Here is a 14,888-nt window from a genome sequence, read left to right as displayed (position 1 = left end):
TCAAATTTGGCACAATATTACAAACTACTCTTGTTGATTGAATAATATGAATAATAACATGAAATGGGTAATGTTTAACTTGGTCATGAGTCACAATTAAAAGTATGGTGAAAGCAAACATATGTAAAAAGAAGAAAATAATTAATAAATTAAAAAGAGAGAGAGAAGAAAAAGTAATAATAGTGAAGAGTAAATTCACCAATTCCCAAAAATCCAAAAGCAAAGATTTTGGCACCATTGGGAGACACAATGTTTTTCATTAGTTGTTTTGCCTTGCTTGTGAGTTTTATGTGGAAGAGAGTGAAGCCTTTGGATTATTATTCAACCCATTCATTTTATTTTTATGTGTATATATATATATATAGAGAGAGAGGATTAATTATAGAGATCATCATGTTCCTTTTTTTTTAATTATTTTTAAATAAATTATTCATGGAAAAAAGAAAAGAAAAGAGAAGAAAAGAAAAAGAAAAGTTTTGTTAATATGTTTGTATTTTTATGTGCAAAGAACAAGGAAAAAACAAAGAGTAATTAAGTTGTTTCCCCGGGATGGAGTCTTTCCCGCTCAACATCACATCTTGAAATGAAATTAGGTTTAGAGAAACTTAGTTTAAGTTTAGTTCAACACAGTTTAAGTTTAGTTCGACAGTAATTGACATGATTGTTTGTTGTAAATGTTGAAAGTCCGATTCATCATCTCTATTATTGTTATGTATTAAAAAAAAATCAAATTTTTTTTTTTTACATTAATTATAACTTTTGTAATGGTCTAAGAAAATTGTGTTTCTTCTTTGGAATAACTTAAAAAAGTGTATTAAATAAAAAGTTTTGTCATAAATCCCTAAGACTTGCTATGGTTTCTGTGAACAAAGTGGTCCATATGATTATGAGTTTGCATATAAAGAGAAAAACCCTATATTTGCTTTCCCAATTTTCTTCATCTATTTACCCTTTTTGGCTTTTCTTCTTTTTATGTCTATCCCTATTTAAATTACTTTTCAATTATATATAAAAGAAAAATCTTTAAAACTTTCTGATGACTCAAGGTGAATCCGTGGACGGGAAAGGAGAGTGAGGGGAAGAGGGGGCTGCCCTCGGCCCGATCATCCTATTCGCTCCAACATATATACATGATTCTGTAGTCAAAGCTACTTCGTCACTTTCGTGTACCCATCGGACGACAGCCCTTTTGGGGGTTCCTTAAGGATTGATTCACTCTGCCTAGATTGACTGAACTCATAAAGCCTTCCACTAGCAGGCGATCGTGTTTTTCACAAGATTTATCGTTACTCATGTCAGCATTCTCATTTTGTAGTTTCTAACAAAAAAAAAAAAAAAAAAGAAAATATTCCTAATTTTTTAAAATTTTTTAAAAAATGTCCTTAAATTTTCAATAAGGGTTCATAAAGACACTTACTGTTAATTTTAGATGAAAATCATTATCTCAATATGAGTGTACAAGAATCTTTTCAAAACTAATACAATTCTATGAGTTATTAGGGTTTCAACTTAATCAAGGTAAATGATTAAAAAACCTTGATATAGTGAGGCACTGTGCTTCCACTAATTCATCAAAACAATCTTCATATTTCACACAATTTTTCTCAAACACAACATTTGTACAAAGCATAAATAATTTATTTGGTGATCATTGGTCAGTCGAAGTAGGATTTTTTGAAAAGCCGACCCCAAACCGACCATAGTCGGTTTAGTAAAGTGTCGAACAGATCTCGACATCGATAAGTAAGAGTCAGTCGATCATCGAGCTAGTCGGTTTAACACTCAAAAATACTTTTTTGGAAATTCTCAATTTGGAATTTTTCGAAATCGAAAAGGATTTCGACTGATCGACTTTGATTTGATCAGTAGGCTGGATTTTTTTGTCTATCATGCCCACCCCTACCAAAATAAATATAGCCAACAACTTATTTTAGAAAGAAAACAAATAAAGACTAACCTCTTTTAATTTTGAGAGATTCTTCAAAAGATAGAATGTCATGCTTGACAAAATCAAGGGAAGATAGTGAAATATAATGACCTAAGTACACATCTTGTTTGTAAGGAAAAAAAATAACAAATACAAAACCCATAATTACATCCTTAACCACAAAACACTTAATTAAAAGTGTCACTATTTAATTTATTTAAATTTCTAAATTTAATTCATGAAATTAAATTTAACTCCCCGATTAGTTATGTTTACAAAACTTAATTTTCAAAATTCGTTTCTTTTAGTGTAATCAAGACGTTAACTCTTAGTCAAAGTATATATGTTTTAATCGATTGATGATAAATATACTTTAAATTGATAGAACTCTTTTGACATATACAATAATGTAAATAAAGAAATAACACGGAAACTTTTATAGAAAAACAATAATAATAATTTTAAAAAAAAAAAGATAAAGCATTTTACAATAGAAATGTAATAAAACAAAAAAAATTAGGTCTAAATACACAACTAAAAGCTAGAAAGGATGCTTTAGAAAGAAATAAAATATTTGTCACACCAACCATTGTGCACTACTTGTGAAAGACACACACATATATTTGTTAGGAAAGAACTAAATTCTAACGGAGAGGTTTTTATCGAATAAACTATATTTTAATTATGAGATTTTTTTTTTCGAATTCTAAGGACTAAATTCTAGTCAAATTAATTAATTAAATAATTGAATATTTTATATATAAAGTATGAAATTAATGGTGTGATTAAGGATTTTGACATTATTAGTGTTTAATTTTCAAAAATTTTATTTGATTTAGATATATTAATTGCATTAACGGTGTCAATTGTTATACCAAATATAAAAAACTCATTAATATATTCTATTTTTGAGAATTTGGATATGATGTTTTTTATGAGATTATTATTACATTTAATTTGGTATATCAATTCTATAACAAATATACTTCATATTTTGCACACATTAGTTCACTAGCTAATGTATTAGATTTAGAAGAAAAAAAATAATATTATTATGCTATTATGAAGTATATATTTATCCATAATAATAATATATTTATATTTGCATTTTTATAAAAAAAATATATCATTGATAAGATAAATTTTTAAATATAGTAAAATAAAATAATATATTTATAAAATATTCAAAGTTAGTGTTTTTATTTGGTGGTTCTTTCATTTCTAAGCACCAATTATCACAGAAGTTTGTTAAATTGAATCATCTCCTTCGTTTTTCCTTAAAGAATCGACCTTTATGTAGAGAAAATGCACAACCCATTACCGGTGGCCTGAAAACCAGAGAACTTGGCCGGCGACTCTCCTTATATAATAACAACCATCGGTTTCTCAACAGATTTCTTAGTTCTTACACTAATCACCACACACTCTTTTAACCATTCTACTCTTTTTTCCCCTTTGAAATCTCTAATTTGGCCACTTTCCCACTTCTCAATCGCTTCCCCAGTTGACGATTTGGACTTTTTCTTTTTTCTTTTTCTCTTCATTCAAACCCCTTACGACCTGTCCATTTCTCACCAATTTTTTCTAAAAACACCTATTTCAGAATCTCTACCTTTTCTCTGAGCTGATGGGTCCCTTTTTCAATGGAAGCTTGTTACTAGAAAAGCTTCCTTTTCTATGACCGTTTTTTTTTTCTTTGTGGGTCTGTTGCAGCCTTTCCATAAGCTCTGTGCTGAGCCACAGATTGATTGGTTTCTTCCATTTTAGCTCCCTTCATCTTTCTCCCTGTTTCATTACTTCTATTCTCTTGTCTGGGAGTTGATTCTTTTGTTTTTTGGGTGTGTTTTGTAATTTTGAGTTGGCTTCACGGGTTTTGGATTCTGGTTGGAAGTGGAGTTTGCAAATACAAAAATGCTGGGAGTGGATGTAAAAACAGGGTACAGCCGTTCCAGAAGGTAGCTTTCAATGTGTTTTTCATTGTGTTTGTTATCAATGTACGTAATGAGTTTTGAAATTTTGGTCTGTGTTCTTGTTTGAGTTCTGAACTGGAAGTATTGTGTAGTTTGGAGTTCTGTATAAATGAGAGTTGAGGTTCAATTCAGATCTTCATGATAGAGCTTTGGAAATTAGAAGGGTAGGAAGATTTTTCCTGTTTGTCTTGTGAAATTGGCTGATTCTTGTAATAGAGTTTGTAGCTGAGACATGTTAAGAAGGGGGAAGTTGTGTATTAATCAGTTGTCTTTGTTATTTTTTATCTTCTTTTTCTTTTTGGAGGGAAGTAAGAGAGCATAGTTTTGATGGGGAAGTTTGATTTTCTGAATGATGAGGAGAAACCGTTGTCCTTGACTTCTTTCTTTTACTCATGTTGTAGAATTCTTTTGTCTTTGCTCTACGCACATGGCAGCTCGGTCGACAAGAAAGCGGTTCAAGATGATCGATTAAATAATTTGCTAGAGTCGTCCAACACTGTAAAACTGGTAAGATGTTTTCTTATTTTCTACGTCCTTATCAACTGTAGATTACAAAAATGACACGACCACAAGTTCAAATTCTTAGAGGTGCACTATGAGGAAATTTAAGATAGAAGTACCTATTGAACAACACTCCCTTTCTAAAGATAACTCATGAGTGCAACTGTTGAGTGATTTTTTCTACAAAATGGAAACTTACTTGTATTCTCCCATTCATTCCAGGATATGGATCGGGTGAAAGAAGTTGAGAATAAGAAAAACTCATCACAAAAGATTGGCGTGCATGATTCTTTGAAGCAGGAGGTATGGAACTAAATTCTGAAGTCCTTGTACTTGTAAATGTAAAAATTACAACCACGACCCAACACGAGTTATACCAGCAACTTTTTATTGATTACTTTATCACACTCTTTCTTCTTTCTTTTTTCTTTTTCCCTTACTAAATCATTTGAGTGCTTCAATTTAGATTATTCAACTTGAGAAGCGATTGCAAGACCAGTTCAAGCTCCGCTCTGCATTAGAAAAAACGTTGGGTCATGGGGTCTTTCCATGTAATGAATCAGACAAAATCTCAATGCCAAAGGTAAAACAACCTCTTCAATTGTTTTCAGATGTTCTATGCCTTGTAATATAGGAAAAGGAAATTCATTTTTTCGGGAAGAAATATGTAATAAGTTCTTGTAACCTCTGAACTTGCATCATTTTAATCATTTTGTATATTTAATTGACTTTTGTACTGCAGTCAGCCGTGGAGTTAATCAAGGAGATTGCAATTTTAGAAGTAGAAGTTGTGCATTTAGAACAATATCTTCTTTCTTTGTACCGAAAAGCATTCGATGGACAATCATCTTCTGTATCCCCTTCTGCTAAAGACGAGAAGACGAAATTGCCTTCAACCCCTGAAGGCAGGAGAATGGAAGCTCCCCTACCTGATATTGCCCCAAAATATGTAAACTCAGCATTCCCGTCTGCTTGTCCGTCACTTCAAAACCCAAGGGAGGATTATAGTGATATTGGAAGAGATGAAAAACTATTGGTAGTCGATTATCCTCGTTCTCAATCATCTTTGACAACGGTAAATGCAACTTCCTTGGGTAAAGTGTCTACTTCAGTAGAATCATTGGATAGAACTCTGCGTGCATGTCACTCCCAACCAGTGTCCATGATGGAGGTAAGTTTTATCACTTGAAGCATTGCAAGTGTTTTTGAAGTATTATTGAAGTTTTTTTCGTGATGAATTGTTTGCTGTTTCTTCACAGTATGCACAAAATGTTTCATCCAATATCATCAGTCTCGCAGAGCATCTTGGAACTCGCATTTCTGACCATATACCCGAGACTCCTAACCGGCTTTCAGAAGACATGATCAAGTGCATATCAACTATATATAGCAAACTTGCGGAACCATCTTCGTTGAATCTTGGACTTTCATCTCCAGTGTCTTCTTTGTCATCAGTTAGTGCATTTTCTCCAGGAGAACAGTCTGCTATGTGCAGTCCAGGGTTCAGAAACAACTCATCCTTTGACGTCCATTTGGACAATCCTTTTCTCGTAGAAGGTCTTAAAGAATTTAGTGGGCCATACAGTACAATGATTGAGATTTCATGGATTTCTGGAGACCCTCAGAAACTAGGTCATGTCAAGAGTTTGCTCGAAAACTTCAGGTCACCCTATGCAATATTTAGGAATTAGCATCACAATTCTTTTCCAGGGCTTTTTTCTGTTATCGTACAGCGATTTATGTTGTCAGCTTGGGTTATGTTTTGACAGGTTGCTTATCTCTCGTTTAGAGGAAGTCGATTTGAGGAACCTTAATTACGAGGAAAAGTTGGCTTTCTGGATAAATATACACAATTCATTGGTGATGCATGTAAACATGTCAACCTTTTGCATATATTATTTCATCCTTACTCTACTTTCCCCACAGAACCGGATTATAATCATTTCCTTGTTTTTGAACAGACGTATTTGGCTTATGGAGTACCTCAAAACAATGTCAAGAGAGCCTTTCTACTCTTGAAGGTAACTTCTCTTGTTTCTATTAGGAACCTTAGCTCACTTTGGTCTTCATCACTATTTCTCACTTTGTTTATTGTTTTCAGTCTGCATATAACATAGGAGGCCATACAATTAGTGTAGACACAATTCAGAGTTGTATTCTTGGCTGTCGGATGCCTCGTCCTCGGCAGGTAACAAATGTTCTATTTTCTACTTTCTTTGCAAAGTTTTATTCACATCATGATGTGATATTGTCTCTCTTGTTTCTTCACTAACCAAGAGAGATTACATTTCTCTATAGGCCTGATATAATGAGTTTCATATGCAGTGGCTTCGGCTCTTGCTTCCTTCAAGGACAAAATTCAAGATCGGAGATGAACGACAAACATATATAGTTGACCGTCCAGAACCCCTTTTACATTTCGCCCTTTGTTCAGGGAGCCACTCTGACCCTGCGGTAACTTTTGAACTCACTGCTCTAGTGCTCCACTTTTCCTGTTTCTCTGTTGTACTATTTCACACATATTTAAATATTGTTTTAGGTTCGTGTTTATACACCTAAAAGAGTGTTTCAAGAATTGGAAACTTCAAAAGACGAGTACATTCGAGCCACGTTCGGTGTAAGAAAGGACCAAAAGATTCTTCTTCCAAAGATCATCGAGTCATTCGTAAAGGACTCTGGTCTATGTTCATTTGGGCTGATGGAGATGATTCTCAAGAGCTTGCCCGAATCTCTGAGAAAGAGTGTCAAACGATCGCTGCTCGGGAATCCTCGGAAGATTGTCGAATGGATTCCTCCAAACTACACTTTCAGGTACCTGATTTCTAAGGAGCTGATCATCTAATTTGCTTGCTTGCATTTTCTTCTTTTTTGGGATCAACTCAAATGCTGAAATTTTTGTGCATTGAATTTGATTTCTCATTTGTACATAGAAGAACTGTAAGCAAAGACATCTGATGAGAATACAAAAGTGGACCTATCTTATTTTGTACTTGAAATGTTTATATTATCCTGATCCCTTCAATTTGTTGAGCTTGAGATTATTTTATCAAACTGTCATCAATGTGGAAAAACTTTTGAAATGTATAATTTAATAATTTGATTAGCAAATAATTTTGTATCATCTTACTACTAATTCTGAATTCGACAAATAATATCGTAGTATTCTAAATTTCCGATATGATGTATATGTTTTCTACTTTGAAGTAAGAAGTTTGAATCTTGTTCCTTCTATGTTAGAACCAATGAGATTTTTAATTATAGCTAAATTAAACGCCATTCATTGAGATATTATTAAATTGGTAAGATGTGAAAATTAATTAGGGAACAGTCAGTACTGAGTTTGGCAGTAGAAGAGCACTCATGTGATAGAATTATTTTATTAGAAACGACAAAAGTTGAAGATCCTATGTAAAGGATATGAAATAGAAAGTAAACAAATATCTTATAGAAATCTTCATTTGGTGGAACAAGTGGGCTTCTAATATGTTTGTCTTCTTTCCCCCATTATTTACTTTAAAACAATACAACTTTTTTATGCCCACAACACTCACTACGATATGCACAATGACTCACTCAGATCTACCCTTCTTTCTGCTCCCTCATTTCGTTATAATATAAGCTTTCGCTGATCGCACCCATTTGAATACATAATGTATAGTTGATAAGAAATTAAAGTTCTTAGATATATCAAATGAAGCGATAAGAACGTTGAAAGTGTACTGTAACACACAAACAAAGGCATTTATTAAAACAACGTCACATTACATTATCTTACCTTTGACATTTTTTTTTCTTAGAAAAAGAAAAGGAAGAAACCTCTTTATCTAAAAAGGACTTTCACCGATGACATTGCCGGGTGGGTTATAGAAACAAATGGTCAAACTAATCCCTTCTTTCCGGCAAGTAGCCTGACCACAACCCACCTCCTTCGACTTCCGCCACACCACCTGAGTATAAACTCCACAATGGTGATCCCCAACACACGTATTACTCGTATGATTGTAAAACGCCTTCTCTTTAACCCACTCCTCCACCGCCTCCCGCGGCGTCAGTACACGTCCACTCACCCACATCTGATTTCCTCCGTACCGACTGCCGCTCAGCTCCGCGAACCCACACCCCTTTTGGTTGCGTTGGAATCGAGCCAGTCGATCTGTAAGATTCGCCAGATTTTGACTCCATTGCAGAGGCTCCACACCCACCTCTGCTCTTGCTCTGTTGTGGGCTTCTAAGTACTCACTTGCTGCTGGCGATAGAGCTGCCGTTGGTGGTGGCGTCGCCGCAGAACTCTGGACTATGAGTATTAGGACTAGAAGTGATAAGGCTAGAAGTTGTAGGACAACTTGATTAATGGCCATTTCCGATGGGGTTTGAGTTTTTCTTGAGGATTTTTGCAAAGGTTTGAACTTTGAGTCTCGTGAGGAGAGTGAAAATGGTTGTGTTGTTGAGTTAAATTAATATTGGCATTTTATAGGAAAATTGGAATTTGGGAAAACTTCTCTTTCTCTTTCTCTTTCTCTTTCTTTTTTGTTGTTTTCATGAGATTGGTGAAAGTGGAGAATGGGATTGATCAGTTTCCCTCAATTGGGTAAAGATATGTGTACATATCAAATGGGAATTTGGTACCAATGTCCCTCATATGTTTACTTAATCATATACTTAAATTACTTTTAACAGCCTTTTGAAGTACGGTTAGTTTAGGCTTTGATGCTCGCTTTTCGCCTTCGTTCATTTCAATACTCATTTTCTATGATTCGATACTTTCTTTCACTCTTGCTCTTGTCACTCGTCATTAATTTTCGTTTTGTTTTAAAATGAGTATATATAAGAAAGAAAAAAAAAACGACACCCTATAAATGTTTGTTTTAATTTAAAATATACCTAAACAAAAATTGAGAATGAGTAAAAATATGAGACTGAGAGCAAGTTCAAATCAACAAGAGAGGAAGTTCACTATATTTAGAAACTATATCGTAAGTGTCGCATCAAATAAAGTAAATTTATGAATAAATAAAGTATGTTAGTTGTAACTAAGATTTAATTATTTGAGTGTGATAAGGTGGGAGAAGAGTTCTTATTATAGTTTTATGCAATAATTTTACATTATTATATGATAGGTTTCTCCTATCAATATAATAATGTACATTTTAATTTCCAAATGAGAACCTAGCTTATTATTAAAGAAAACAAAAACGATGCAGTACATAGAATCGTCAAATAGAACAAATAGTTATCCACCATCGTAGAAAAAACATATTTGACCATTTTTGAAAAGAGATTCAACATGGAAGATCATTTACGGACCAAATAAGATTTAGCTAAGAGCTTAGAGAGCAACTTCCCATTCCCCTTGAAATTTAGGGTTCTTTTGTCAACCTTTTTATCGGTCCAATTTGTACTTCCATAATATGCTATATTTATCTCTTCACTAGTTTGTTTAATTTGTTAACTAATCTATTGGTTGACGAGAGTGAAGTTAAAAGACACACACTTTACACACACCCGACATTTACTCAACTACTTAACATATAAGACTTAGACAATTTAAAAGAAAAAGATGCTCGAAAGTGTTGATTTTATTTGAATATTTAACATTTTCAACATTAACTCATTGAACTGTATTACTATTTCCCATAATTTTATACCTACAAAGTTCATGTATTTATTTCATCTATAAGTATGTGTCCAATTGTTAAATTATTTTATATATTGAAAGTCTATATAACCAATCTTAACTTCCTTATCCTTTTGTCAAAGAGCAAGAAATTAATCTTCTTGCATTTGTCTACTATTTATTGACTCTTAGTTACCTTTCAATATCATTATACAAAAGACATTTATCTAAAATATCACCAGAAAATTCTAAAATTCTAAAAGATACATGACAGGATAGAACCCTTAATAGACACCTTACCTTTAGGAATCTTTCTCTTGAAAAAGTAAAAATTTCAATAAGATTTTGTTGGTAGGACAAGACTCCTATTTGACATTACCAAAATAAACACAAAGCAAATAAATAAAGCAATAACGAGAAAGCAATAAAGATAGATGGACCATGTTTGCACTAATCACTATATATCTTCGACCTTCACAATCTTGTCTCTTCAAGATGAGGGATGACATCACCCCAACTTTTTTCGAATGACTAGGGTTGGGATGGTCGAATATATCATCGTACCCATTTTACTTTTCTTCGATAGGAAATTCAATCTAGGATCTTACAACATGGTTTAATTTCCCACCTTTCAATTGCACAAAGTATTGCCTATAGAAAAATTGTTAAATTGGTGAGATATTGTAGTCTCGATCGATTTCCGTTTCAAGCTTCAATCCTTTCACCGATTATGTTGCTTATGAATATTTGATTTCGAAAAACATGGGATGGAAAAATTTGAATCAAAGACAAAAATAATATTAAATATAAAGTTTAGATCGATGAGTGTGTAGTTAAAAGTTAAAATAATAGAATCATAAAGTGAGAGTGAGTAGAGTGTATAGTTGGAATTATTAAAAGAAGCCATTAATGGGGGAAGTTGAAGTTGAATTTGTTGAGGAATGTAGCATGTGACATACATTTATAAGGGCACCTTTGTGTCACCACATATGCTATTGCTTCCTATAATTATGGTTTCAAGCCTTAGAAAGGTTAGAAAAACTATTGGGTTGAAAGCCCCAATTGCTACCCTCATACCTTTGGTTTGGGCCTTGGCCTCGGCCTTGGGGATTTTTCACTCAAAAGGACACATGTCTTCGACCGAAAAGTCTCTTGGTTAGCTTGATTTAACTTCTTCAAACCTAATCCATCTAATATACATAACAACCAAAGTCACACGACAAATTGTAACAATATGAATAACAAGAGTGAACATTAAGAGAGCGACAAAGAAATTGGTAACCTTGTTCAGTGATACATCACCTACTACGTAGAGCTATGTTTTAGTGAAAAGAAACTTCACTAACAAATAGTTAATTATTTATCAAACACATGACTTTCTACAATGACTCTCATACGACCTATTCTTTAGTGTTTAATTAGCATAAGTGCTCTCCTAAGCTTGAGATTCTCTCTACTACTATAACGTTTTTTCAAAAACGCACATCAAACAACCTTACTTAGACTTTCTCTAAAGGTGAGGCCCCTCAACCCAAACAAACTTAGAATCCTCTAGGTACAAAGCCAATTTAATGAAACCTACTTATTAGGAAGCAATTTATTTAACTTGGCTCTCCCAATATTATTAGTTATCTTAGGCCTCAATATCAGTTGTCTTAGGATGGTTAACAATTCAATCTAATGGATGCTACTTAGTAAGCATGCAGTTATTTTGAAATAGTTAGAAGAGTCTTCTGTTTTGAGTTGTAAAGTCTTTCTGTTTTCAAGTATTTTTCATGGGGTTTGGTGGATTAGAAAATGAGTGGACTTTTAGGAGCCATACACTGTCCAACCATGAGAGGCCCAGTTTCTAAGTTACAAACAATGGGCTTCTATAAACAATAAATATTTCAAAAGTTTTTAATTTCATTTCTTTTTTTAAAAAAAGATTAGTTAATTATATTTCATTTTAAGAGATTACAACTTTGTATTTAGAAAAATAATTATAATAAAGTGTAAATTAGAGAATTATTTAATGATAAATTTCAAATGAGGTTCCATTTCACATTGGTGTTATAATTGAAAAATGAAAACTTGAAACTTTGACTCCCATAGGCCCCTCCCATACTCAATAAAGTCAACAACCATACAATTTGTCAAAGTTCAATCCCCTACTTTCTATATCTAATAAAATAAAACCGACCTTCAACATCTCTTTCTCTATGTATATATGAAAGTGCCTAACTTTTAACCATCGATCCAAATTTAGGTGAAAAGTCTTGTCAAGCCATAAATCAACCGTCAACATGTCATGATTCTTTCGCTGTCCAAAAAACTAAATGGTTCACTTTCTTTAACAAAAAAGAGTTTAAGATTTCTTCTTTGAAAGTCAACTGATTAGTAAGTGACCCCAACAAGACCTGATACATGAATATGTTGCATGATCAAACAAATGTGTGTATAGCCCACCACATACAAGCATGTCACACAGTCAACACATATACGCATTGTGTTCACATAAGAGGTAAATTAAAGCGTAGGTGTCACATTCCACAAACTGTCAACACTTTAGCAATGAACGACCCATGAGTTAGCACAATATGGTATGTACATAACTCATTGCAATTTGTGAGATATGTCACAAGTCACATAGTACATAATCTCACAACTCAGGGCTTGTGTCGTGTCTATATGACCATTACAAACACATAAACCTCCAACGTGGAATTAAGAGTTAATTACCAAAATTATGTTGTACACACATTTGGATGGTTTATGTGATGGGAATGTGAGATATGAGATATGTCCACTCTATTTGTTTAACAGCGTCTATATGACCATGTGCCATATCTCACAAGGTATAACAAGTCACGTACATTGCACACTTCTCTGTCTCATGTGTTGAATTTGTTGCGAAATTGTCGAGTATATCAATGGTACGTAAGGCGATTGTCTCAGTTCCTAAGCGTATGTCTTTCCTCTTGTGTGAGCGTCATATACATTAGTTCCACTCTCTACCATCTTTATACATAGTGGGCCAGACACATTTGTTCGATTGTGTAATATGACACGTTTACGTATAGTCAATCATATGAGTCAAGAACCATTTGTGTCGAACATTCACAATGTCGCCAGATATTTAGTTTAAAGATTTCTATATTATTTTAAAATTTTCATTTAAGGAATCCCGAATGAACAAAAATATTATTTCTTTTATTAAAAAGTTCGTCAATAGTCGAATTATATATTTTTTTGAAACATGCATAGTAATATTCAAGATTCGTTTTTTCAAATATAAATTTTCCATAAAGTTTTGAAGAAATCAAAGTACGAAGACTAAAATTAAACGAAGTTGAAAAATATAAATATTAAAATGATATGTTATGTATAAAAAGTGGAATACTTTTAGAAAAGAAAGAAAAAGAGAGATTTGAATTATTAACGGTGTCGTTTAGTATATGAGAATCCCAAAGGAGGTTTTTCTTTTATCAAATTTCCTTTTCACACACACACACTAACAAATCAAATGAACACAGCTATTACAACAATTCTTCAATCAAATCTAATTCCGCCAAAAAAAAAATTAAACGGAACAATCAGATTCATAATAACAAAAATGGAAAAGAAAAAACGAATCCATCGATCCATTTCATCACCACTTGACTTTTGTAATAATCCGATCAACAATAACAATTATCAAAACATGCATCATCAATAAAAAATTACTCCGATCGAAACCCATCACATTGTCAAGCTAGCAAATCCAACGAATTACAGGATTACCTGAAGAACGGAGATGGAATGTTTCGAAGAGCAGAGGAAGCTTTAATGGCGAAATTGCAGAGATCGGGGAGAGAAAGAGGGGAATGAGCGAGAGAGAGAGGGAGGAGGAAGTAGATTTGACCGATTTGAAGATTTTCATCGCTGGAAAGAGAAGGAACACAGCTACCGATTAACATTTGCTCTGAGTTACAGAGGAAGAAATTAGGGTTACGAGATGTGATTTTGGAGGCTTTGATTGGATCGGAAAATTCCTCGATGAAGCCGTCCATGTGAATGACCTTGATTGAATCTAGATTCAACAATTGGTGTTGTTGTTGTTGTTGTTGTTGTTGTTTGGAGAATTTGATTCCGCATTTGGGATTCCTTGTTATTGGTGTTTGAGTGGAAGCACAAACCCCCATTTTGGCTTTGGATTTGTAGAACAACCAAATGGGAAAGAGGGGAAGAAGAAGGTGAAGAAAGGGATTTTAATTTTACACAATCCTTTTCTTTTTTTTTTTTTTTTCTTTGATGAAATTTTCTTATGGTCTTTCTTTTGTTGTTGTTCTTCTTCATTCATTTTGAGAAGAAGAGATTCCCTTTTTATACATTTTATTGTCTTTGCCTTTTCCAAATCATATCCATTTTATCCCTATATTTTAATTTTTTTTTTATTAAATAGCATCTTGGTCTCCACTTCTTTAGTTCTTCTTCTTTTTTTTTTTAATATATTATTTTGGTGGTCATTTGTTGTTTTTAGTTGAAAACGGATAGCGATTTGATTGTTTGTGTTGTTGTTGTTTATCTACATTTCATAATAATAGGCTCGAAATCTGTAATTTATTCATGTAATCTAATTGAGGAATGGAGGATGCTCAGTTTTGTTGTAATTGAAAATTAGGTAGGATCCATTGTCTTTACCCTTATCGTTATCGTCAGGGTTAGGCATCATAACAATAACGGTAAAATGTGACAGATTCATAATTCTAGGCAATGTTTGTGGTTCTATTACAATTCATTCATTACGATTTGGTAAATTTAACCTTAGATTTTATCCATATATAAGAACCGTACGAGTGAGATCAAACGTTCGGCATCTAAGAAAGAATTTCATATCAATTATTATCGAGTTAAA

The 14,888-nt window shown here is 33.1% G+C and overlaps 3 protein-coding genes across 4 annotated transcripts; 1 reads left to right on the top strand and 2 right to left on the bottom strand.

Moving 5' to 3' along the window:
• The first annotated feature begins 3,138 nt into the window (after positions 1–3,138).
• LOC103497400 (uncharacterized) lies at positions 3,139–7,428 on the top strand. Of its 2 annotated transcripts, none has more exons than XM_008459575.3 (11): positions 3,139–3,882; positions 4,299–4,404; positions 4,621–4,701; positions 4,865–4,981; positions 5,141–5,569; positions 5,658–6,061; positions 6,168–6,267; positions 6,360–6,419; positions 6,500–6,586; positions 6,724–6,852; positions 6,938–7,428. In XM_008459575.3, exons 1-11 carry the CDS (start codon positions 3,839–3,841, stop codon positions 7,238–7,240), a joined length of 1,860 nt encoding a protein of 619 aa, XP_008457797.1. In that variant the 5' UTR covers positions 3,139–3,838; the 3' UTR covers positions 7,241–7,428. The 2 variants fall into 2 exon arrangements, with proteins under 2 accessions (XP_008457797.1, XP_008457798.1); XM_008459576.3 differs by having other exon boundaries at positions 3,174–3,882; positions 4,332–4,404.
• A 692-nt stretch (positions 7,429–8,120) lies between these two features.
• LOC103497402 (STS14 protein) lies at positions 8,121–9,002 on the bottom strand. Its single transcript, XM_008459578.3, has one exon. The coding sequence runs from the start codon at positions 8,754–8,756 to the stop codon at positions 8,223–8,225; it is 534 nt and encodes a 177-aa protein (XP_008457800.2). The 5' UTR covers positions 8,757–9,002; the 3' UTR covers positions 8,121–8,222.
• A 4,768-nt stretch (positions 9,003–13,770) lies between these two features.
• On the bottom strand, positions 13,771–14,175 carry LOC103497401 (uncharacterized). Its single transcript, XM_008459577.2, has one exon. The coding sequence runs from the start codon at positions 14,173–14,175 to the stop codon at positions 13,771–13,773; it is 405 nt and encodes a 134-aa protein (XP_008457799.2).
• Positions 14,176–14,888: the final 713 nt, after the last annotated feature.

The sequence above is a fragment of the Cucumis melo genome, chromosome 11, assembly GCF_025177605.1.
Source record: "Cucumis melo cultivar AY chromosome 11, USDA_Cmelo_AY_1.0, whole genome shotgun sequence".
Classification (NCBI taxonomy): Eukaryota; Viridiplantae; Streptophyta; class Magnoliopsida; order Cucurbitales; family Cucurbitaceae; genus Cucumis; species Cucumis melo.
The sequence above is the reverse complement of the archived record's forward strand: the minus strand, read 5'-3'. Positions and strand labels throughout refer to the sequence as shown.